At 41.8% G+C, this 22,948-nt stretch overlaps 1 protein-coding gene across 4 annotated transcripts in view; it reads right to left on the bottom strand.

Moving 5' to 3' along the window:
- Positions 1–759: 759 nt before the first annotated feature.
- Positions 760–22,948, bottom strand: part of GALNT1 (polypeptide N-acetylgalactosaminyltransferase 1) — a 191,467-nt gene continuing 169,278 nt past the window's right edge. For all 4 annotated transcript variants that reach the window (XM_048839304.2, XM_048839308.2, XM_048839305.2 and 1 more), the window contains one exon: positions 760–2,138. In XM_048839304.2, the coding sequence (XP_048695261.1) occupies positions 1,992–2,138 (147 nt within the window). In that variant the 3' untranslated portion in view covers positions 760–1,991. The remainder of the gene's footprint in view (positions 2,139–22,948) is intronic.

The raw sequence follows: 22,948 nt of genomic DNA, 5'->3' as shown, positions 1-22,948 counted from the left end.
CCTTCTTCATTGTCTCAATTTGCCTCAGTGCCCAATTTGCCAATTATCCCACAACCATCTCCAGGCTGCTTCTTAGTCATTCCTTCATATTGAATACGTACGTAGACATAATGCACCAAAGCCAGAACCTTCACAATTCAAATCCCTCCTTTACATTTGAGCAACACCAATAAAAACATCAATGAAATATTTTTGAATTTTATAATATTTTATCTCATCATGCTGTGCATTATATTTTGTGGAGTAACTGCATAATATTGCTGTAACCCCTATCAATATTGCTCCTTGTTCTGTTTAATCATGTCTGTAATTAGATAGCAAGCTTTTCAAGGCAGGGGCCATGGTCATTTATTGTAAGGTGCGTAAGAACACTCTCGGGAATGGTTGCAAAAAAAGAAATAAAAAAATAGATTTCTTTGATTAAAGTACTGTATAAATACCGACCTAAAGTGGCTGCAACAGTAGACAACATCTGCAACATCTTTTGCTTTAGTCTAAATTTAATTTGATTCACAGGACAATTGGCCAAACAATGACACATTTATTATAAAAAATATCCTCTCCACTGTATTAATCTTTTTCCTATTTAAAAGAGAACTCACTGAGTACTCAGCATTTTGTGGCTTGTCTTCAAGACTAGGTTAGTCCAGAAAGGTTCAACTTAAAGGAAATAAAGCAATTCAGTTCAGAAGTGCAAGGTTAATGTAATGTACACAGTCATACTGCTTTTGGCTATATTAACTTTAAAAACCATGCCAATTTAACATTTTTTCTTCAGTTTTTATTAGAAAAAAGCAGCAGATCAACATTACAATTCAAGAATCTAATCTAAGTATGCACTTGACAATTAAGCACATCTGAGTATGAAGTGAAAAAAATTCCAGAAAACCTTCAGCTATGCCAATCTCCTGTTACCCAAATAATAAATCATTTTGCAGGCTTTCTGATGAGTGGAAATCAAACAAAGAACAAAAGATTTATTGCTGTGAAAACAAATCTGTAGTACAGTAGTATGAGTTTTGGGCACTAAGCATAATCAGTCAAGTTAATTTAAGTTCAAAATGCACTAAAATCCTTTGTTTGGCCATGAAAGTCCACAAGCTGGCAACCCAAGTACAACTGAAATGGTAGGTCTGGACAAAAGTTAGACAGTATGTTAAACCTCCAGTTTTCAGACAGTAATAAAAAGATGCATTACAATTCCAACAGCTCACAAACCAAATTAAAAACAAAAAGTGAGCTGACATTCAAAGAGCCAAATTTTTGTTCTTAAGCTTATTTTGTTTGCTCTCAAAATAATTTCAGACCCACCATGAAAAAAAATCCATGAACTATCACACAACTGAAAACAGAAAAAATTGCTTGACCTGGTTATTTTTTTCCCCACTGAGGTATAAAATCTACATATAAATCTGATACTTTACTATAACAAATTGTACTTTTCGTAGTTCTGGTTTCTTTTCCTTTAAATCCTGTTTTACATGTTTCTTGCTGTAAAAATCTTATTTCGTGATACCGAATGTGGTCTCCAGCTCTCTGTTCCATTTATTTTTGTAACTATATTTAATATGCTGGTTACCAATGCTAACCAGGAAAAAAAACTCGTGGAAGTCTCTTCATTACAACAGCACTTTCAGCAGAGGTTACTGATGTGCAAGCAAACTACAACGATATGCAGCTCTCCAGAGAGCGTATTTCAATGATTATGTTTCCATTGTCCAAACGTTCTCTAGAATGATTCTTTGATGAACGACACTCTCTTCGAACTTGTAAACATCAGCGTGCGCAGTTTCACTAGTATGTATATAGTTTCACGTCCTTATACAGGAAGGCTGGTTCACAGCTACTGAAAAGCTAGAAGAGTCAGAGTTCTAATATCTGATGACCCTTGTATCCTGTAGAGCAGAAATATCTTTCTTTTGCTACTTAAGGACACAGCCAAAATACTTGCCGAGGTAGGCCAGTCAATCTTTTTCTTTTTTTAAAACCTCTCAGAATATTTCTGGAAGGGTGACATTGCGAAGTAGCCACTGCTGAGAACGGCTGCCATTGCAGTCCCTAATGCTGGGTACCTGGCTGTCTTCTTCAGTGGCTTTATCCAGGCACTGGTTACTGTTCACATGCAACAGGGTTAATTTCTTGGAAAAAGAAAAAGAAACAAGTAAGATTTTACAGAAAGAGGCCAGGCAGAAAATAACAAATCTCATTCTTTTGAGTCTAAAAAGCATTTTGTGCTAAACGTAATAGTACAATTCAAATAAGGTGTATTAAAGACTACCACTGAAACACAATTTAATATTCAATAAAATACACTGCATTTAAAGGCAAAAAATTAAGAATCTAGCAACTTACCTCACTAAGAGATACTACTGAGTTAGATGGAATTTTGAGAAATTATGTGTATTATGGTACTACCCAGGGGTCCCATTGTGTTAGGCAACACCCTGACATATATGTAGAGAATCCCTGCAGTGAAAAGCCTAATCTAAATGGACAAAGATGAAAACAATGGGAGAAAAGAATGGTTATCCTCACCATTATATACACGTGAATGGAGTTACCTGAAGCTACATATGAAATGGGTTTTAAGGCTGGGAATGTAACCCAAATCTCCTATGTTCCATTCCAGTGCTTAAACCACACCATCCTTCCTCAGTTTTATTTACTCTTCATCTTTAAGCAGTTGCATAACACTCTTTCAGGAAGTAATCTACATGTTCTCTTAAGCTTATCTGTAAGCTTAAATTTTTTTTATTTCCACCATGATCACTTAGAATATCTACCAGGAACTTTTGTGAATTTCTGATTGCTGTGGGACCAAAAAAATCTGTGTGCTCTCACACTGTTCCACTACATTGACTTCTGAGATCCCATGCCTTTAATATAATCAACAGGAACAAAGAAACCATTTGGGAAACACAATAAAGAACAATGGCAGAAATTGAAGCTATAGGTACAGTATTGTCAGGATAGATGGGAAAGTTATGAAGCAGCTTACCTATAGCTGTATGGTATTAATCAAAAGAAAAAGGTCTGTTTGAAGAAGAAACTGGTCACTACTGATTTTCTATACGAAATGGAACAATTTTCTGCAACTTAGTAGAGACCTTTATCAGACAATAATGAAGGTTACTTACCTGTAAGGAACGTTCTTCAAGATGGACTCTGCATATTCACACTTTTGTGAAGTGCACTGACTGGTGCCATTGAGCAGTGTAGTCTTCCACTAGCAGTACATAATCAAATGCTCATGCGCCTCTTTGCCCCTGCCCTGAGTCTCTGCGCACATTCTGAGGGCATGGCTATAACAGGCGGTGCAGCAGTGGTTATCACCTTGGTTCCTTCCACTGCTAATGCCAAGCCACTAGAAGACAGGACTCCACAAAAGGGGGAAAGAAGGGCGGGGCGCGTGAACAAGCAGAGTTCATATAGAAGAACCTCCATTATAAGTAACTAACTTCAGGTGTTCTCTGCATATTCCCAAGCTTGGGATAGTTTAGTCAGTAGTACACATATTAAACCAGATGGTGGGTAAGACGTCCAAAGTAAACAAGGACTGAAGAGCTGATCTACCAAACTGTGCATCTGATGTAGTTGCAATATCTAACAAATAATGGCTTGTAAGTATGTATAGAACTTCACATGGCTGCTCTCCAAATTTCTATTAGCAGAACATGTTTCAAACATGCTGCTGAGGCCACTATTGCTCTAGCAGAATGTGCTCTCAGCTGAGCTGGGGGAGATTGTGATGCTGTTTTATAACTTTGTATTATTCACTGCCTAACCCATCTAAATAATGTTTGTGCGGAAATAGGATTCCTTTTACAGTTACCAGCATACGAGAAAATTTGCATGAAGATTAAAAATCCTTAATCCAATCCAGATAAAACAATAAAATGCTTTATGCATCCAAACAATGTAGCTCTGATTCACCCTTATTTGAATGATGTCTGGGAAAAAAAACTGGTAGATTAAGGGACTAATTGACAAACTCCTAAATGGTTTTTGGTATTAAACTTGGATATGAACAAAGAATTACCTTGCTCTGATAAAAACTTGTAAATGGAGGGTCAGTCAGTAAGGCACGAAATTCACTAACCCTCCTGGCTAACAGTATTGCTATAATAAAAGCAGCTTAAATTGATTGATGAAATAGGCAACAAGGGCTTGAAGATTGGAGACATAAGCCATGACAGTACTGCAACCGGATATCTTACTGGGGGATAAAAGTTCAGTAACCCTTTAGAAACTCATGTGAGAATTTCGTATACAAGTAGATGGTAAATCAGTAAAGTGCTATTGCAGCTAAAATGTACCCTAAGCAGCAATGCAACGGATAAACCCTTATGCTATAAAGGTAACAAGTACTCTAATATAGATTGAATAGGGGCTGACACAGGATCCATACCGCGATCAGATACCTACATCTTGATCTTTGCATTAAATTTTGGCCACTACCGAGACTGTACACGAAAGAAAGAAAATCCCTTGTACGAATCCGGTAAAGCATAACTGCATTTTCTGCCATTGGCTGACAAGAAGATGGGACATTCCATATTGATTTAACTGGTTGCCATAAACCCTCCAAAAAGGGCAGAGAAGCCTGGTATGCAGAAGTATTTCCAAGTATATCAATGATGGGGTGTGAAGTTTCCTCCAACAAAACTGAAGGTAATTTTAATGTAGAAAACATTCTTCTGACTAACTGCAATTGAATGGCATCCTCCAAAGGTGAAGAAGCTGAGGCTACTCTGTTTTCGTCTGGAGATGATTTGCCCATAGGATCCTGATGCAAAATATTCGTCTGTGGAGCAATTTCAAATTTCTTTTCCTCATCATATAAAACATCTTGCATTAAGAATAGGGGGACTTGTCTCCTGTTACTGGATCTGTTAGCGCAAGATATGAAAGTCTCGAATCCGAATGTCTCAGAGACTGGTTGTCTGTGATCCATATAACTTGAATCTGTAGGTCATGAACCCATAAATATGTCCCTAGTTCGATGCTGGAAAGAAGGCATGATCTTAAAGAGAGGTTGGTATGGAAGGCCCAGAGTTGACCAATACAGCCAAGGAATCCAGGAAAGTACATTTTTTCTTGCCAATTTGGCCGTTTTGGTATGATGTCACTCAGTCAGGGAGGCACTTTCTAGTGCTGCCAATTTGGTCATTCTGGTATGATGTCAGAGTTATCCATGCCTGCAATAATCCATGTCCAACGGAGTTCTCTGAGATTGTGGTTCTGGACCCAGAACTGGAGCCAGTTGTTCCTCTGAATGAGGATCTGAGCCCAGATCTAACAACGAAACAATTGGGGATACAACTGAGGTCAATATTTGTAACATTAACATGAGAGATCACTCTCCCAGGAGAGCCAGGTGGTGTCCACAGTGAAGTGGAGGCAATATTATCAAAGAATCGATGATCTAAGTCTAAAGATATTTTTGGCAGGAACTTGGGATGCAGTAGTAGCATGACCTTATCCTTTAAAAAAAAAAAAAAAGACTGAAGGGAGGGTACACTATTAGAGCCCCCCCCCACCTTGAGCAGAAGCAATGGCTACTAGAAATGCAGTTTTCATGGACAGGTGTAGAAAGTAGCAGGTGGCCATGGGTTTAAAGGAAGGTCTCAAGACATGAGTACAAAGTTGGCCCCATGCTGGTGTGGGACATCTGATTTGTGGGAAGAGCTTATCAAGTTCCTTGAAGAAACTTCTTGTTGTAGGATGAACAAAAACAAACATCGCCTTTATCATATTATGGAAGGCTGTGACAGCTGTGAGGCACCTTTATGGAGCTTAGAGATAAGCCTGACCTTTTTAGCTCCGGGATGTAATCTAGTACCAATGACAGCAGAGAGGATGCAGGAGAAATGTGTTTCAAGTCACACAAGTGTTTACATCTCTTCCACTTTTGGATATATGTGTCATGAGTAGCTTGTTTCTGGCTATGCAGCAGCACTGTCTTTATGTCCTCAAAACAGGCTGTTTCGAACCATCTATCAGCCATGCTGTGAGCTGGAGAACCCTGAGATTGAGATGGACTTGACTTGAGAGCGGAAAAGGGGAACATGCTTGACAGTGACTGGCTGACATACCTCATTCAGCTGGCTGTAAGGAAACCATGTTCATCTCAGCCACATCAGAACTACAAGAATAACCTTGGCTTTTTCTTTATCTTGCACGGTGCTTGGATATTAAAGGAATCAGTTAAAATGTGTACAAGAGTCCTTGGTTCCAATGGAGGAGAAAGACATTTCCCAGGGAATGCTGACTCCCAGACCGCCACTCTGGAGCACAACTGGGAAAACTTCTTGTTCTTGGCTGTGTCGAACAGGTCTATCTGTAGGATGCCCCAATGCTGAAATATGCAGTGGAGTATAGCGGGATTTATCTCCCATTTGTGACCATGGGAGAAATGTCTGCTGAGGGCATCTGCTGTGGTCTTTTGTATGCCCAGAAGGTAAGCTGCTGAGATATTGATTGGATGTCATATACAACCATTCCAGAGTCTCTTTGCTTTGGTGCAGAGGGAAGGTGATCTCGCTCCCCCTTGGAGTTTTATGTAAAACATACATGACATGTTGTCCATCATGATCTTTATGTTTGCCCCTGATCAGTGGGAGGAAGTGAATACAGGCATTTCTGACTGCTGAGAGTTCCAGCAAGCTGATGTGTAGTGTGGACTCAAGAGGAGGAGACAACCTGCCTTGAATAGGGTGAGCGTCTAGGTGGGCTCCCCACCCCAACAGCGATCCATCCGTTATTACAGAGTTTGGGGGTGGCTGAGTGAGGGGTACCCTTGTGCAAATGTCATGAGGATTCTTCTACCCGTCAAGGGACTTTTTAACTACTGGGGGCATTGAGAGTACTTTGTTTAAGATGTGTCTGCTTGGTGAGTAAACAGTTCTGAGCCACCCTTGAAAGCAACACATATGAAGTCGTGTGAGATTTATTACTAAAGTACCCACCTCCATGTGTCCCAGTAGTTGGAGACTATTTCTGGAAAATGTTTAAGGGCTGACTTGGACTGTAGAGACTAAGCCCTGGTCTTACACTACGAGTTTAGGTCAAATTTAGCAGCGTTAGACTGATTTAACCCTGAACCCTTCCACACAACAAAACCATTTTTCTCGACTTAATGGGCTCTTAAAATCGATTTCTGTACTCCTCCCCGATGAGGGGATTAGAGCTGAAATAAACATCGCCGGGTCGAATCTGGGTTAGTGTGGACCCAATTCGACAGTATTGGACTCCAGGAGCTATCCCACAGTGCTCCATTGTGACCGCTCTGGACAGCACTCTCAACTCAGATGCACTGGCCAGGTAGACAGGAAAAGCCCCGCGAACTTTTGAATTTCATTTCCTGTTTGGCCAGTGTGGCGAGCTCATCAGCAGAGATCACCATGCAGAGCTCATCAGCAGAGGTGACCACGGAGTCCCAGAATCGCAAAAGAGCTCCAGCATGGACTGAACAGGAGGTACTGGATCATATCTTTGTATGGGGAGACGAATCCATGTTATCAGAACTCCGTTCCAAAAGACGAAATGCCAAAATATTTGAAAAAAAAAATCTCCAAGGGCATGAAGGACAGAGGCTATCACAGGGACCCGCAGCAGTGCCGCGTGAAACTTAAGGAGCTTAGGCAAGCCTACCAAAAAACCCAAGAGGCAAATGCCCGCTCGGGATCAGAGCCCCAGACATGCTGCTTCTATGATGAGCTGAACGCAATTCTAGGGGGTGCTTCTACCACTGCCCCATCCCTGTACGTGGACTCCTGAAAGGGGGGAGTCTCACGCAACAGGGATGAGGATTTTGGGGACGAGGAAGATGATAAGGGGGAGGATAAAGATAGTGCATACCAGGAAAGCGGAGAAACCATCCTCCCTGACAGCCAGGAACTGTTTATCACCCTGGAGCCAATACCTCCCAAACCGGGCTCCCGGACCTTGAAGGTGGAAAAGGCAGCTCTGGTGAGTGTACCTTTGTAAATATAATACATGGCTTAAAAGCAAGCGTGTTTAATGATTAATTTGCCCTGAAGACTTGGGATGCATTCTTGGCCAGTACAGCTACTTGAAGTCTGTTAACGTGCCTGGGGATGGGGCGGAAATCCTCCAGCGACATCTCAACGAAGCTGTCCTGGAGGTACTCCCAAAGCCTTTGCAAAAGGTTTCTGGGGAGGGCAGCCTTATTGCATCCTCCATGGTAGGACACTACCACGGCAGGCCAGTAGCACATAGTCTGGAATCATTGCATAAGAAAGCATGGCAGCGTGTGGTCCCAGTGTTTGCTGGCATTCAAGCAACATCCGTTCTTTATCTCTCTGGGTTACCCTCAGGAGAGTGATATTCATAGTCACCTGGTTGAAATAGGGGAATTTTATTCAGGGGACATCAGAGGTGGCCGTTCCTGCTGGGCTGTTTGCCTGTGGCTGAAAAGAAATCAGCCCTGCTGTTAGCCATGCAGTGGGGGGAGGGGTGAAGTGATCATCCCAGAGAATTGGGTGTGTGTGTGTGGGGTTTAGTTGGGTTTGTGCTGCATGTTAACCCGAAAACATCAGCCCCTCCTTTTTAAATGGCCAATGTGTCTTTCAATTTTAATCTCCCTTTTTTCCTCCCGCAGCTGAAAATGTTTCAACGTTGCGACTAGCATCTCCAACTTAGAGGCTAGTGGAGATAAGAAGGAAAAAACAAACAAACAAAAAATACACTCGCGATGAAATGCTCTCTGAGCTCATGCAGTCCACCCAAACTGAAAGAGCCCAGCAGAACGCGCTGAGGCAGACAATGGCAGAGTCCAGGAAAGCACAAAATGAACGCAAGGACAGGAGGGACGCACGAGAGGATAGATGGCTGGAGCAACAGGAGAGGTGGCAGCCTCATGATGCAAGGATGCAGGATGCAATGCTGAGGCTACTGGAGGATCAAACCAATATGCTCTGGCGTATGGTTGAGGTGCAGGAAAGGCACAGACCGCCACTGCAGCCCCTGTGTAACCAACCACCCTCCTCCCCAAGTTCCATAGCCTCCTCACCCAGATGCTCAAGAACATGCGGGGGGAAGGGGGCAGGGGGTGCTCCAGGCACCCAATCACTCCACCCCAGAGGACTGCCCAAGCAACAGAAGGCTGGCATTCAATAAGTTTTGAAGTGCAGTGTGACCTTGTCCTTCCCTCCTCCCCTCATCCACCACCCCACCTGTTGCTTCCCTCCTCCCCCACCCCTCCCGGGCTACCTTGGCAGTTATTCCCCTATTTGTGTGATGAATTAATAAAGAATGCATGAATTTGAAACAACGACTTTATTGCCTCTGCAAGTGGTGATAGAAGGGTGGAGGGGAGGGCGGTTGGCTTACAGGGAAGTAGAGTGAACCAAGGGGGCGGGTTTTCATCAAGGAGAAACAAACAGAACTGTCACACTGTAGCCTGGTCAGCCATGAAACTGGTTTTCAAAGCTTCTCTGATGCGCAGAGCGCCCTGCTGTGCTCTTCTAACCACCCTGGTGTCTGGCTGCGCATATTCAGCAGCCAGGAGATTTGCCTCAACTTCCCACCCCACCATAAATGTCTCCCCTTACTCTCTCAGATATCGTGGAGCACACAGCAAGCAGTAATAACAATGGGAATATTGGTTTTGCTGAGGTCTAACAGTCAGTAAACTGCATCAGTGTGCTTTTAAACATCCAAATGCACATTCTACCACAATTCTGCACTTGCTCAGCCTATAGTTGAACAGTTCCTGACTACCGTGCAGGCTGCCTGTGTATGGCTTCATGAGCCAGGGCATTAAGGGGTAGGCTGGGTCCCCAAGGATAACTATAGGCATTTCAACATCCCCAACTGTTATTTTCTGGTCTGGAAAGTAGTCCCTTCCTGCAGCTGTTCATACAGACCAGAGTTCCTGAAGATGCAAGCGTCATGTACCTTTCCCAGCCATCCAACGTTGATGTTGGTGAAACGTCCCTTGTGATCCACCAGTGCTTGCAGCACTATTGAAAAGTACCCCTTTTGGTTTATGTACTGGCTGGCTTGGTGGTCCGGTCCCAAGATAAGGATATGCGTTCCGTCTATAGCCCCACCACAGTTAGGGAATCCCATTGCAGCAAAGCCATCCACTATGATCTGCACATTTCCCAGAGTCACAACCCTTGATAGCAGCAGTTCAGTGATAGCATTGGCTACTTGCATCACAGCAGCCCATAGTAGATCTACCACAGTAGATCTGCCCATGCCAAATTGATTCCCGACCGACGGGTAGCTGTCTGGTGTTGCAAGCTTCCAGAGGCCTAGCGCCACTCGCTTGTGAACTGTGCGGGTTGCTCTCATCTTTGTATTCTTGAGCTTCAGGGCAGGGGAAAGCAAGTCACAAAATTCCTGGAAAGTGCCCTTACGCATACAAAGTTTTGCAGCCACTGGGAATCATCCCAGACCTGCAACACTATGTGGTCCCACCAGTCTGTGCTTGTTTCCCGGGCCCAGAATCGGCATTCCATGGCAAGAGCCTGCCCCATTGTCACCAGGATGGCCAAACTGCTGGGGCTCGTGCTTTGAGAGAAGTCTGTGTCCATGTCCTCATCACTCTCGTCACCGCGTTGCCACCTCCTCCTCGCCTGCTTTTGCAAGTTCTGGTTCTGCATATTGTGCATAACGCGCGAGGTGTTTACAATGCTCATAACTTCTGCGGTGATCTGAGCGGGTTCCATGCTTGCTATGGTATGGCATCTGCAGGACAGCAGGATTGCAGGGGAAGCGGTGGTTGGATGACCACTTCTGCAGACCTACTGCACTGTCTGCAGAAAGCAGTATGGCACCCACACGGAAAAAAGGCGCTAAACAATTGTCATCAGTCGCCCCTCCCTCTGTGAAAGCAACGGCAGACATGTACCCAAAACCACCCGCGACAATATTTTTGCCCCATCAGGCATTTGGAGCTTAACCCAGAATTCCAATGGGCAGCAGAGACTGCAGGAACTGTGGGATAGCTACCCACAGTGCAACGTTCCGAAAGTTGACGCTAGCCTCAGTACTGTGGATCCACTCGGCCGACAATGCGCTTAGTGCATTAGTGTGGGGACACACACAATCGACTGTATAAAATCGCTTTCTAAAAAGTCGACTTCTATACATTCAATCTAATTTTGTAGTGTAGTCATACCCTAAATTGACTAGGGTAACGAACCTGTACGAAGGAAGGAATGCTTTGGCTGCTGCTGAATCAAGACAGGCGCCAATGAACTCCAAATGTACCAGATATAAGGTGGACTTTTAGACATTTAATTGTAGTCCCAGTCAGAGGAATAGGTCCACGGTTTCCTGAGTGGCCATCAAGCCTTTGTTGAAGGACCGTCTTTTGAGCAGGCAATTATCTAATTATGGGAAAAATCAGGATTCCTTGTGGTAGTGGCACAAAAGATGTGCCACTACCACAGAAAGGAAAACACTCTGGGCACAGATGAGAGACCAAATGGAAGCACCAGGTATTGGAAGTACTCAACTCAAGAATCATCAAAACTTTCTATGGGAGAGGTGGTTTCCTATATGGAAGCAAGTGTCCTGAAGGTCGAGGGCCGAGAACCACTCCCCTTGGTCCAGTGACGGAATTATTGCTGCAAGAGCTACCATTTTGAACCACTGAACCTTTACAAATCTGTTAAATGATCTTAGATCTAGAATGGGTCTCCAACCGCTGTTCTTTTTTGGTACCAGGAAGTACCTAAAATAAAATCCCGCTGTGTTACGTGTGAACTGGTTCTTTAACACCCAAATTCAGGAGAGAGTCTATTTCCTGTGGCAAAAGGTGCTCGTGACGAGGGACAGGAGGTGGTGCATGGTGGGGGGAATATAAAGTGGATGGAGTATCCTGTTGAAATAATCTCCAACACCCACTTGTCTGTAGTGATATGTTCCCAGTTCTGATGGAAATGAGCAAGGCACTCACTGAAGTGGGGGAAACATGTGCATTACAGCAGATAAGAATGTGGGTGGTAACTCAGACCTTTAACCAATCCATTAAAATAGTTGCTTGGAGGTTAAGGGTTGTGAACTTGATGCCTGCTAGGTAGTGGATCTCTTTTTCTCAAATGTTGTCTCTTGCACTGGGTTTCATAATGCCTCCGGGAGGCAGGAAACTGCCTAGGTAGAGACCTCTGTGCCATCTGGGACTTACCGAACCTTCCTTTTTGTGCAGGGGTGTACTTTTCTAGAGCCACCTTGCGCTCTCTGGGATCTTTTAAGGTATGTAGGGATTCATCAGTTTTCTCGGCAAACATCTTTGATCCCTCAAATGGAAGGTCCTTGACTGTAGTTTGAAAACCCAAGAGCTGAAATCAGGAGGCCCTCCTCATGACCATCGCTGTGGAGATGGAATGAGCAGCTGTGTTAGTAGTGTCCAAAGAGGCCTTCAGAGATGTCCTTGCAAGCAGTTGGCCCTCTGCGATGATTGCCTGGAATTGCTCGCTCTGGCATGTTGGAAGATGCTCAATAAGGGAATTCAGTTTTGAGTAATTAGAATGTTATACTTCATCATGAGGGCTTGGGTAATTGGAGATCCTAAATTGTAAGGTAGCTTAAAATCTTTCTTGTATGGTGTTGATTTAGCCTGGTGCCGTCTACCACATTCATTCACAGCATCAACCATAGTGGGGATGGATGTGAAAATAAAAAGTCTTAGTCCTTGGAGGGAAAGTAGTATTTTTGTCCACCCTCTTACAAATGGGAGGTATTGTGGTTGGGGGATACCATATTATTTTTGCTGGGTCCAACAAGGCCTTGTTAATGGGTAACGTGATGTGGACAGATGAAGAGGTATGCAGGATAACAAGTAACTTACGCTGTGACTCCTTAACCTCCTCCAACGGAATTTGCAAGGAGTCCGCTATCCTTTTAATAAGGCCCTGAAATTGTTTTTCATCATCAGACAAGGACGGTGGAGGAAGCATGACAGTTTCATCAGGGAGGATGGTGAGATGTTAGTTGTAGGAGTAATCTTTGTCCAATCTCGCTTTCTGTTCCTCAAAGGTCTTATCTTGTGTATCAGGAACCCTAGAAAGAAGGTGGTGGGGACTGCTTTCTCCTTTCCTAGCAAGGAGCACTAGGGACCTTTGAGAACTGCTGGTGGACTATCCACAGTTACATTAGATTAAAAATAAAAGTATATTAAGGAATATAAACTCTAATACTACCATAACTATGGGGGGGGGGGGGGTTAGAGAGGCACTTCCTCTATGAATAGCTTATTCTATAATCATCCACGACAGGGATTCTTGCATGTTCCTCAGAAGCATCTGGTATTGGTCACTCAGAGGTAGGATACTGAACTGCACAGATCACTTATCTGGTAATGGAAATTCTCATGTTCATATGCATCACAACAAACCAAAATGTATTCTGTATTTGCTATGTACCTTAAAGAAAAACTATTTTACAAATATTTTACAGGGTTGTTTTTTTTAAAGTGATAAATGCAACGTAAGAATTAATAGTATAAAAATACAGAGCTCATGAATAAGGAAAATAATTTAACGTTTTCATATAATGAAAAGTAATTTTTAATAAAGGTGTCTTGAGGCTTGGCTTAGAGTTATTCAGCTTGAACACAATATCTCATACGCAAGCTATTTATGGCTCAGGGCCAAATTTTTTTTGATTAAGCTGCAACAAAAATATGAAAGCAACCATTTAAAAGTTTAGAAAGGTGTCTGAAGTTCAGCTAATTTTAGAATACACAAAGGCTATATGACAAAAAAAAATATCTTTTCACATCAGCCTGGGCCTTGTGCCAGTGACCAATCAAGCCTTGCATTGCCTGGCACTGACAGGTTATTCATATCTTAATAATTACAAAGAATATATTTAAAAGTTGTGGCACTTCTCTCAAAATGCGTGAAAAATGTGATGAGTATGGTGAAGAAAACAACATACCTATGTCATCTTGCCAAGTAAGCTAAAGGATGTTTTAATACTGATCTGTACAGTATTAAAATGTAATTTAAAAACTGATATTACATTAAAATGTATAAATCACATATGGGGTGGTGACATCCATGTGATATCATACATCTCTAATTTTCCACGTGATTCCACAATTTATCATAGGCCCTTAATGACCACCCATACTTACTGTCCACTATACCATCTCCTCTAGGACTACTTTCAGTACTCCAAGCAGCCTCTAACATGCACCATTTTGAAAGGGGGGGGGGGGGGAACAAACCCTTGTGAGATTTCTTTCCTATTTCCCCAAAATGATACTTGACCTGAGCCTGGGAGAGGTAATATTCAGTCCTAAGCCTGTGATAAATTTAATGTTCAATACTTCATGACACAGTAAAGGATGAAACACGGGCTTTAAGTAATTGAAAAGCAGAAATCTCCATATTCAAAATATGTATAAGCTTAAGAGATTTTTTGCATAAAATACTAACAAAGTACAATGATATTCAATGTAAATGTGCATATATACACTAAAAACAACAAGATTCAAATTCTGAAAAGCTAGCAGCACATGCTCATTGTTAGCATTAATTAAAATAGATTTAAAATTTCTTTTCTGTTTAATAGTATAAATTGTAATCAAATATACAGTGAAGCTATGTCTTTACTACAGACCTCACAGTGGCACAACTGTACCACTGTAAGGTCTCCTGTATAGCCACTCTGTGCTGGTGGGGCTTACACCAGCAAAGCATGCTTTTACCAGTATAGTTCATTCCAGCTCCCTCAAAAAGTGAAAAAAAGCTATACTGGAAAAATTCATGTTTTTGCTTGTGTAACTGCATCTACATGAGCAGCTTTTCCTGGCACATCCGTGTTCGAGATTACAACTCTTCACACCCATGACCCACACAGCTACGCCAGCAAAAGTTTGGAGTGTGCTGGCCACAGGATATATTATTATTACAGCACTGCAATTTTAAAAATGTTATTCTACATCATAAAATAGTAATATAGCAATTCAAACACAAATTTACTCACAACTATTTCCGGTACTTTGCAAGCTGTCCTATTTTTGGTTGGCCTTGAATAAGTCAAAAGTACAGACAAGGTATATTTTCAAACAGCATGCAGAATCTAGTTTTTACCCTCAATCCAAGCTTATTCCTCTGCCAATGCTATCATTATATAATGTTTGAAAGAGAAATGCTGGTCATGGTACATTTTAAAATTGTTTCCTTGTTTAGAATTTTTTTTCTCTTATTGCTGAGCGTTTTGCTCATTGAGGGGGCTGGAATAAGGTATAATGACAAAAGCACAGCTTTGGTGGACATGCTTTATTTGTTGTGTTACTGTCAAAATCTGTGTTGGATTTAAGTAAGCACTGTTAAGAATCAGCACTTCTTAACAATGAAAGATGGTAAATATTGATAGTATAAAGAGATGAAGACATCAATTTTTATACAATTTGAACAAATTCCAACTCAGCAAAATACTGGAGATGTTTTCAACCCCTATTACATGAAGAAACAAATTTAATATGAGTAGGCTGCTATATATAAAAAGGATTTAACTAGAGCTACTCGGAAATATTCCGATGGAACAGTTTAGTTGGAAAAATGTTGACTGTTGCAAAACAAAGTTGGGTGTGAAACTTTTGCTGAATCACAGGCAGAGATCTTGCCTGTTTCCTTGATAACTTGTCTGGTTGGTTTCTGGGGAGCCCCACTACGTGGACTACTCTGGCATCAAGGAACCATGACTCTAAGGTAGCCCTGCCATGGAGTCAGGAAATCCTGAACACCTTGGGAGAACTGGCTGTAGCCAGGGCTCTCAGTCTAGGCTCCTGGCTCTGTAGTATGGAAATCTGGGCTTCCAGGGTCCCTGGTTCTAGGGGAGCCTCACCATGGGGTCTGCCTTGGCACACTCCTGGGCCACATGGCTCCTCATGCTGCTCTACTTCAGAACAGGCAGTCCTAAGAGCCAAATGGCATGGGAGTCTGGAAGACTTGGGGTCCCCTGCCTTTGGGCAGTCCACATGACAGGTCTGTCCTGGAGTCGCAGATCCTGGGAGCCCTGGCAGCTGCTGTTTGCAAATTTACAATTTTGTCAGTTTCATTTGGTTTGTTCCAAGTCAGACAGAAATCTAATTTTGAAATGTCAAAACTTCTCATGAACCAGATTACCAGAGTTTTGGCCAGCTCTAGATATAACAAGGTCCTTAGCGCTTGGCTAGACTGGGCCAAGGTGCCTGGGATGAAGAAAGGAACACAATGTCTGGTATATTGGGTGTGCTTCCTCTATCTTCTTGAAGTCTGCAGCAGAGTGAGGTAGGCCACATGCAGAGACAGAAGTAGAGCAGCTAGGCTCTTACTGGTGCTTAATCCATCAATCACTTAACTGAATACCACCCAAAAGCACCATCCAGTCACCAGCACTGGACCCAGATGGAGGTTAATGAAAATGGGTCTACCTGCACTGGGGAGCCAGAGACTGAGAAAGATGACTGCCTGCCTATACTGGACAGGAGAGATGCTGGGAGTTAGGTGCATGCAGGAGTGAGAGACACAATCTGTATGGGAAAACAGTCTGCCCCTGCCTTAGGGTGAAGTTTGTGTCACACTGAGGCCTGGTCTACAATACAAAATTTAACTGTGGCTGAATGTGTGTCAGTCAGTAATCATGTTAGTTTTGTGTCAACTGAGTGTTTATTGCAGCTGACTGACACGGTACTGAACACTTAGTACTTTCCCACGCTTACATGTTATGAAACTTAAGTCCATTATTGCATCAGAGAATATGCACTTATGATTGAATTGGTGGAACTTGCAACAGTACACTGGGTACACACGTAATTTTCTTTTGGATGCACACAATTCTCAATGCCCACATAAAATATTCCCTGTAAAAAGCTGCAAATACTGTGGATTGTTGCACCTATCACAAATTCCCAGCACAGTTCCCTAGAAAAGGTTGAGTTTACTTGCATCCGTTTACATTTCTCATTTGTGCCACTGCTAGTTTTAATGGTTCAGAATCATGAGGATCCTCACACGTGCAGCAAGAAGCAGGGTCTCATACCGTTTTGGAGAGTCAGTTACTGCTACCAGATTACATTGGGGCCTAGAATACATTAAAATGAAAAATACCACCTTCAGGTAGCGAGCTGAAGCAGATCAATATTAAAGAAATAAGCTTTAGTTAAAATCAGGTTTGGTTTTAATTTTTTTGGTTTTGTAACGCTATTTATGGTTGCACTTTTGCATCCTTAGAGTGATCTGAGCCCTTCGACATAGCCCCGTAGGTTTCCTTTTGCCCTCTTTCCTCCATGTACTGCAATGGAGCCACTGAGGGTTGCGTCATTCCTCACGGAGAATGGAAGGATAAGGTCAGGTAACAGGAGGTGCTGGTACCTCGTAGAGATGTAAATGGCTTTATTAAGAGGTGTAGAGTGGGTAGCCTAGCAGGTTATCCATTAAATCCCGCCAGGAAAATACTCAAACCATTCTAACACTTTAGGGGCCACAGGAAAGGTGAATTTATCAATGAATCCCTTTACATCCTAGAAAATCTCCTTTTCCTAGTCTAAATGTGCTTCAGGGAGGGTCTTTGTTCATGTGAATGAGCTTCTTTCATGTCTGTACAGAAAGAGATGGCTGTTTTTGTCTGCTGAAGCCACATGAACTATTTCAACTGCTATCTTCATTGCAATAGTGAAGGTTTCTCAAAGTGAGAGCAAAACACACTTAATTGTGCCTCATAGTACCTGTGAGGCCATGGAGGTGTTTTTTCTTTCTTGGGCTTATTTGGTTATTTCATGTTTTCCTCATAAAATGCTGCCCAGATGCAATCTTGAAGGGCACCTTCCTATGTGCTCCACAGAGGGAGGCAGTAATCAAACTGGAGAAATGGAAGAGGGACATCTTGTGCAAACCAGTCAAAGGATGAACTGATAAGAACAAAAAGAGGAGGCACCTAAGGTCTATACTGTTGTGACTGAATCACCAAATAGGCTTGTAACAGAACAAAATAAACCACAAGGTCCTTTTTGGGGCATCTAATGTCCCAGACCAGATGCTTCTTATACAATGCAAGTATAAGGAAAAACAGTACAAAACAACCCAGCTGTTTGGGAAATGAGTCCTTACTACAGGCTCTCTGACTTGTTTTTATGACTTCTCAGCCACGTAAAAGCTTCCCTGGAAAGATCTGAAAGTTATACATCACCTGCTAATTAACAAAGGTCACGTGCCAGGCAAATCCATCCGTGACGTTTCACTCAATATTCTTTATGAAAGTATGCTTATGATATGAATATGGCATAACTGAGATATACTTTATGCAAGATGGCTCATGTAAGATCATTGGAAAGGTTATGATTTACTGAATGTGATTATCTAATTTGTATGCCTGTATCATTTCTGTATCTGAAGTTAGGACTATTAACTATGTATCTGTATTTCAAATGGGTTACTTTGGGTGTCACCCCCAACCAGGCCTTCAGGTACAACATGGAAAAGCCAGACAGGGCTAATGGGCAATTAGCAGAGACAATGGACTGTGAAAGGGCTTAGTCTCCCTTTGGACGCTGGAGAGAGCCTACAAGCAAGGGCTGGCACAGCCATGAAGAGACATAGGTCCGAGTCACTTGGTACCGGATACCCCTCCTCCCCTTTTGGAATGCCACTGCTTTTCCACTAGAAGACAAAGGGTTCCCGCCTTACACAAGAGCTATATAAAGCAGGGGAGTGACATCATCATGGGTCTCCTCTGCCACCCCACCCAAAGAAACACTGAAAAAACACCTGGAAGCAAAAACTGAACTGAGGGGAGAAGGAAGAGCTGGAAGAGCGTCTAGCTTGTGAGTAATACCACCTGAGGTCTCAAGAGTTCAGTACAGCTGCCTTTCAAGACTTTCGATAATCTGCCTGAAACAATATCTAGGGTGAGAAATACTATTTGTAACCAATTTCTTTAGTGAAACTAGCTTAGTTTGTGTGTTTGGTTTCATTTGCTTAGGAATCTGTTTTGTTCTGTTTGTTACCCCTTTTACCACTTAAAATCTGACTTTTATAGTTAATAAAATTTATTTGGTTTATTATTAAACCCAGTTTCTGTAATTTCTAAAGGGGGGGGGGAAGAGTTGTTCATACCTTCCCTCCACAATGAGGGAGGGGGTGAATTTCTTAATATATCTTTGGGTCTGCACTCAAAGGGAGGTGGACACCTGTGTGCTGGGGCAAGTCCCTTACGATGAGCCTTCCGAGAACTGATCTTGGGGGCGGGGAGAGCGCTTAATAGCTTGGCTCAGAAAGACAGGTAAAAAGGAAGCCCAAACTGGCATACCAGGTGGGCTCAGTGGTATCTCAGCAGATCAGATGCCATCCTAAGGCGTCCAACCTGTCACACCATCATCATCTTATCCCCTAGTAGTCCTGTACACACCCTGCAAAATATACAACTGGAGTGGGTTTATGGCCAAGGAGCAACAGAGGGCACACTGCTTTACACTCAATCATCATAGCTTCTCTTACAGTGACAGCAACTTGTTTTTTGCAATGCAATGTGCAAGTACATTTTCTAATGGTGGGTATGCTGACAAAGGTAAAACTGCAGAGTATGGACACAATCAGATCATGATTTCCAGAACAGTTTTCACATTTTCTGTGGTAACAAACAATATCATGTAAAGCAGATAGATAAAAATAATTCTTAGTCATTAGAAATATGAAAAAAACTGTATTATCTAAGAACAGATAAGAGTAGCCAAGCCATTTCAAGAGTAGTTTAAATACAGTATTCATCTTTTTATAGTTCTCGACTTTAAAGCTTTATATTTCTACAGCCTTTTGGTTCTTAACTATACTTCAGTAACATGACTAAGATACTCAAGTAATTTAAAAGTTGACTATTTGTAACTGACCTTATATCTCAGTCTAATGAAATGCTTAACTACGTTGGACACTTAGCAATGGGTCATCTAGAAGCAAAGCGGAAAAGACTTAGTCTCTGAGGAACTAATGTGTGTGGTAACATTACTAACCATCACTTTTTAAGCAGGAAATATAGCTATGTTAGAAAAGCATGAACAGGTTTAAAGATTAATTATTGCCAACTCTTCTTGCTCTGTTTAACATCTTTGTTTTGTAGCATTGAAAAGAAATTTAAGAGTTTTCAACTAATTTTTTTAATCCCAAAACCGTAATCTAGTTCTACTGGTTGAATCTTTAGCAATTTATAATCAAGGAATTATTCCAGATCTACGCTTCTGGCTGAATTTTATGTCCTACACACTCAATCTCAAGTTTCCAGAAATATATTTGTGATAGACATTGTAGCGAGAAACAATCCAGAGAATAAGTCATGGGTTCCCCAAGGATGCCAGTCGGGCACTTGTAGGTATACCCTCTGCTTTATGGGGGAGATGTCATAGATATTGCTACTTCAGGCAGTATCTTTGGGGGAAACATATAGTATTAAATTTACGTATCACTGTGGGTCAAGGACTGTAAGGATGATTGTGTTTTCCTTCATTAGGGAGGGTTACCACAGCTCCTTCAGGAACTAAAAACAATGAGTGATGACGGTGAATCACACTGTAAATACTTCCAGAGAGGTGCCATTCTGTGGGGAAGGTCACATATACTGGCTCAAACAAGGTTCCAGAGACTAGGAAGACAAAGAAAGATCTTTTTGACATAAATGGATGAGCTTGAACTGACACAGTGCCTTCTTTCTGATCCAGCAAACGGACGGACCTTATGTCCAAAGGGCCACAACCCTTGCAGAAGGGATGGAAAGACATTGCCCTACTAGGGCCCCATAAGACTGATGGGTGACTCCTGGTATGTCCTGGTTTACATCTATTTTTGTGTGCGTTCTCTCTAACGTTTTTACCTTAAGAATAAACGTTCTTGCTTAGAAACATTGGTGTGGTCACTTGTGAGTGCTGGTAAGACATTGTTGATAGCTCTTGGAGAGAAAGCAAAGCACAGGTTGCCTGGCCTTTACGCAGGCAGGCTTGCTGGGGATATCAGAATGTAAGGCAGGGAGCTGTGCTGCCTTAAAATCCCAATCAGGATGGACGAAAATGTGGATCTCCATCCAAGAGAGGTGATGGCTGGGAGCTGGAAAACTTAAGTGGGTGCCCTTGAAGGACCATGGAGGAGGAATAAAGGTGCACTCACCCTGAAACTTTGACAATATTATCTTTTTCTTTTAGAATATCTTTTGGGGAAAAAAATCATAAATGCTTTCATAAACAGATGAGCTAGTAAGATTTTTTTTCCCCCCATTTACACCTCAGTGCATTGGTTCAGCATCTGGAATTTAAAGAGTGTTAATTTGTGAGTGGCTAGAAACTTGGATGCTATTTGAACTTTGGAAGTTTTAAAACTTCATTTCCGAAGAGGGGTAATAGCCTTCTGAAGTCCAGGCACAAGGCCAGCCCAAATAAAGTCAAAGTTCCTCTCTCTAATCTAGTGAAATAATTTCCTCATATCTCTAGGAGAAGGATTTATACTATGAAACTAAACTGTGGGGCTGAGGTAATCTTCACTTCATTAATGCTTTCCCTAAAGATCAAGGCTTTGTTTACCTCACTACCTTTTGTGATACAACCACCTGCGCAAGTGAAATGAGGATGCCTGGATGGGTAGAGCTTTCTCAACCAAAACCAATTATCTGCGTTCAGTAAAACGGAAACTGCCATACCAGATCAGACCAATTGTCCAACTTGTCTGGTACCAGGTGCTTCCGAGAAAGGTGCAAACCCGCTTAATGCAGGAACATGCAACAACCTGCAGAGGGGAGAAGTTTCTTTCTAATGTCAGGCTACTGATGAATGGCTTATGCCCTGAAACATGAGGGGACTGATCTCTTGTAAACTTTTAGCTAATATAAGTGCAAATAATATTCTTATTGATGTCTACCGATCCTTTTTCAAATTGTACTAAACATCAACAACATCTTGCAGCACTGAGAGGTTTTGTTATTCAAAAGAATCAGACCTCAGTTACATGCTCACTAAGAATGGAATCTGTATAGACAATCACTTCAAGAACCTTTAAATGTGTCTAAATAGCTCAAAATTGTTCCTTCTATTGTGCATTTCCTGTCAGTTGTCTACATTTAATTCCATCTGTCTGTGTTAGTGAATTGCCTAGCTTTAACTGCTTCAGAAGTTCTTCATAATGTTGTCCAGATTTGACTGACTTATATTTTGTCAGCCAGAAACTTTGCCACCTCACTCTTCAGTTCCTCCTATAGATCAGTAATAAACATGATCATCAGTATTGGTAGAGGCCCTTTGAGCAACCACAACATTAACCTTTCTTCTTATAGATAACTCATTTATTCCTATTTGTCATCAGCCCTTTAACCTCTCAGCTGTAACTTAGTTACCTAAATATCTCTTGTGAGGCATCTTTATCAAAGGCTATATGAAAGTCCAAATAAGGTATTCTATTGGTTCTCTTTTATCCACTTTATCCTCCTCAAAGAATATTAGTAAACTGCAGGGTCAAGATTTTCCTTAACAGTAATTATCTAACAGTCATCCAGTATAGAAGCGGATCTTAAAAGTTTTCAGATTAAGAGGTTTTTGTCTGTATTCACTGCTCCGAAAATGGGATATAAAAAAAAAACCAAAAAAAAACAAAAAACCCACACATAATATGACTCCTCTCACCCTATCCTAACATTTAACTGCAACATGATTTTAGACGCTGATATTTGACAAACTGTTGAAGGTAGAGATTACTGATTTATATTACATGAAAACTTTCAAATGGTGTAAGTAATTAGTTTTTAGCTCTAGTGGTTCAATATATGATTTAAAAAATAGCTTTTACATTCAAATAAGACGACAGATATGATAGCAATGATATTTGAAAGTCCTATATCTCAACATGTCAGGGCTAGAAATGAAAGATTTATACTATTCAAAATTCAGTAACCTAATTTTAATAATAAAAATATTTGTTTTTAACATTGGCAGAGGCAAGATATCACAAGAACC

Source organism: Caretta caretta, chromosome 2, assembly GCF_965140235.1.
Source record: "Caretta caretta isolate rCarCar2 chromosome 2, rCarCar1.hap1, whole genome shotgun sequence".
In the NCBI taxonomy this organism is placed as follows: Eukaryota; Metazoa; Chordata; order Testudines; family Cheloniidae; genus Caretta; species Caretta caretta.
This window is presented reverse-complemented; position numbering and strand designations above follow the sequence as displayed.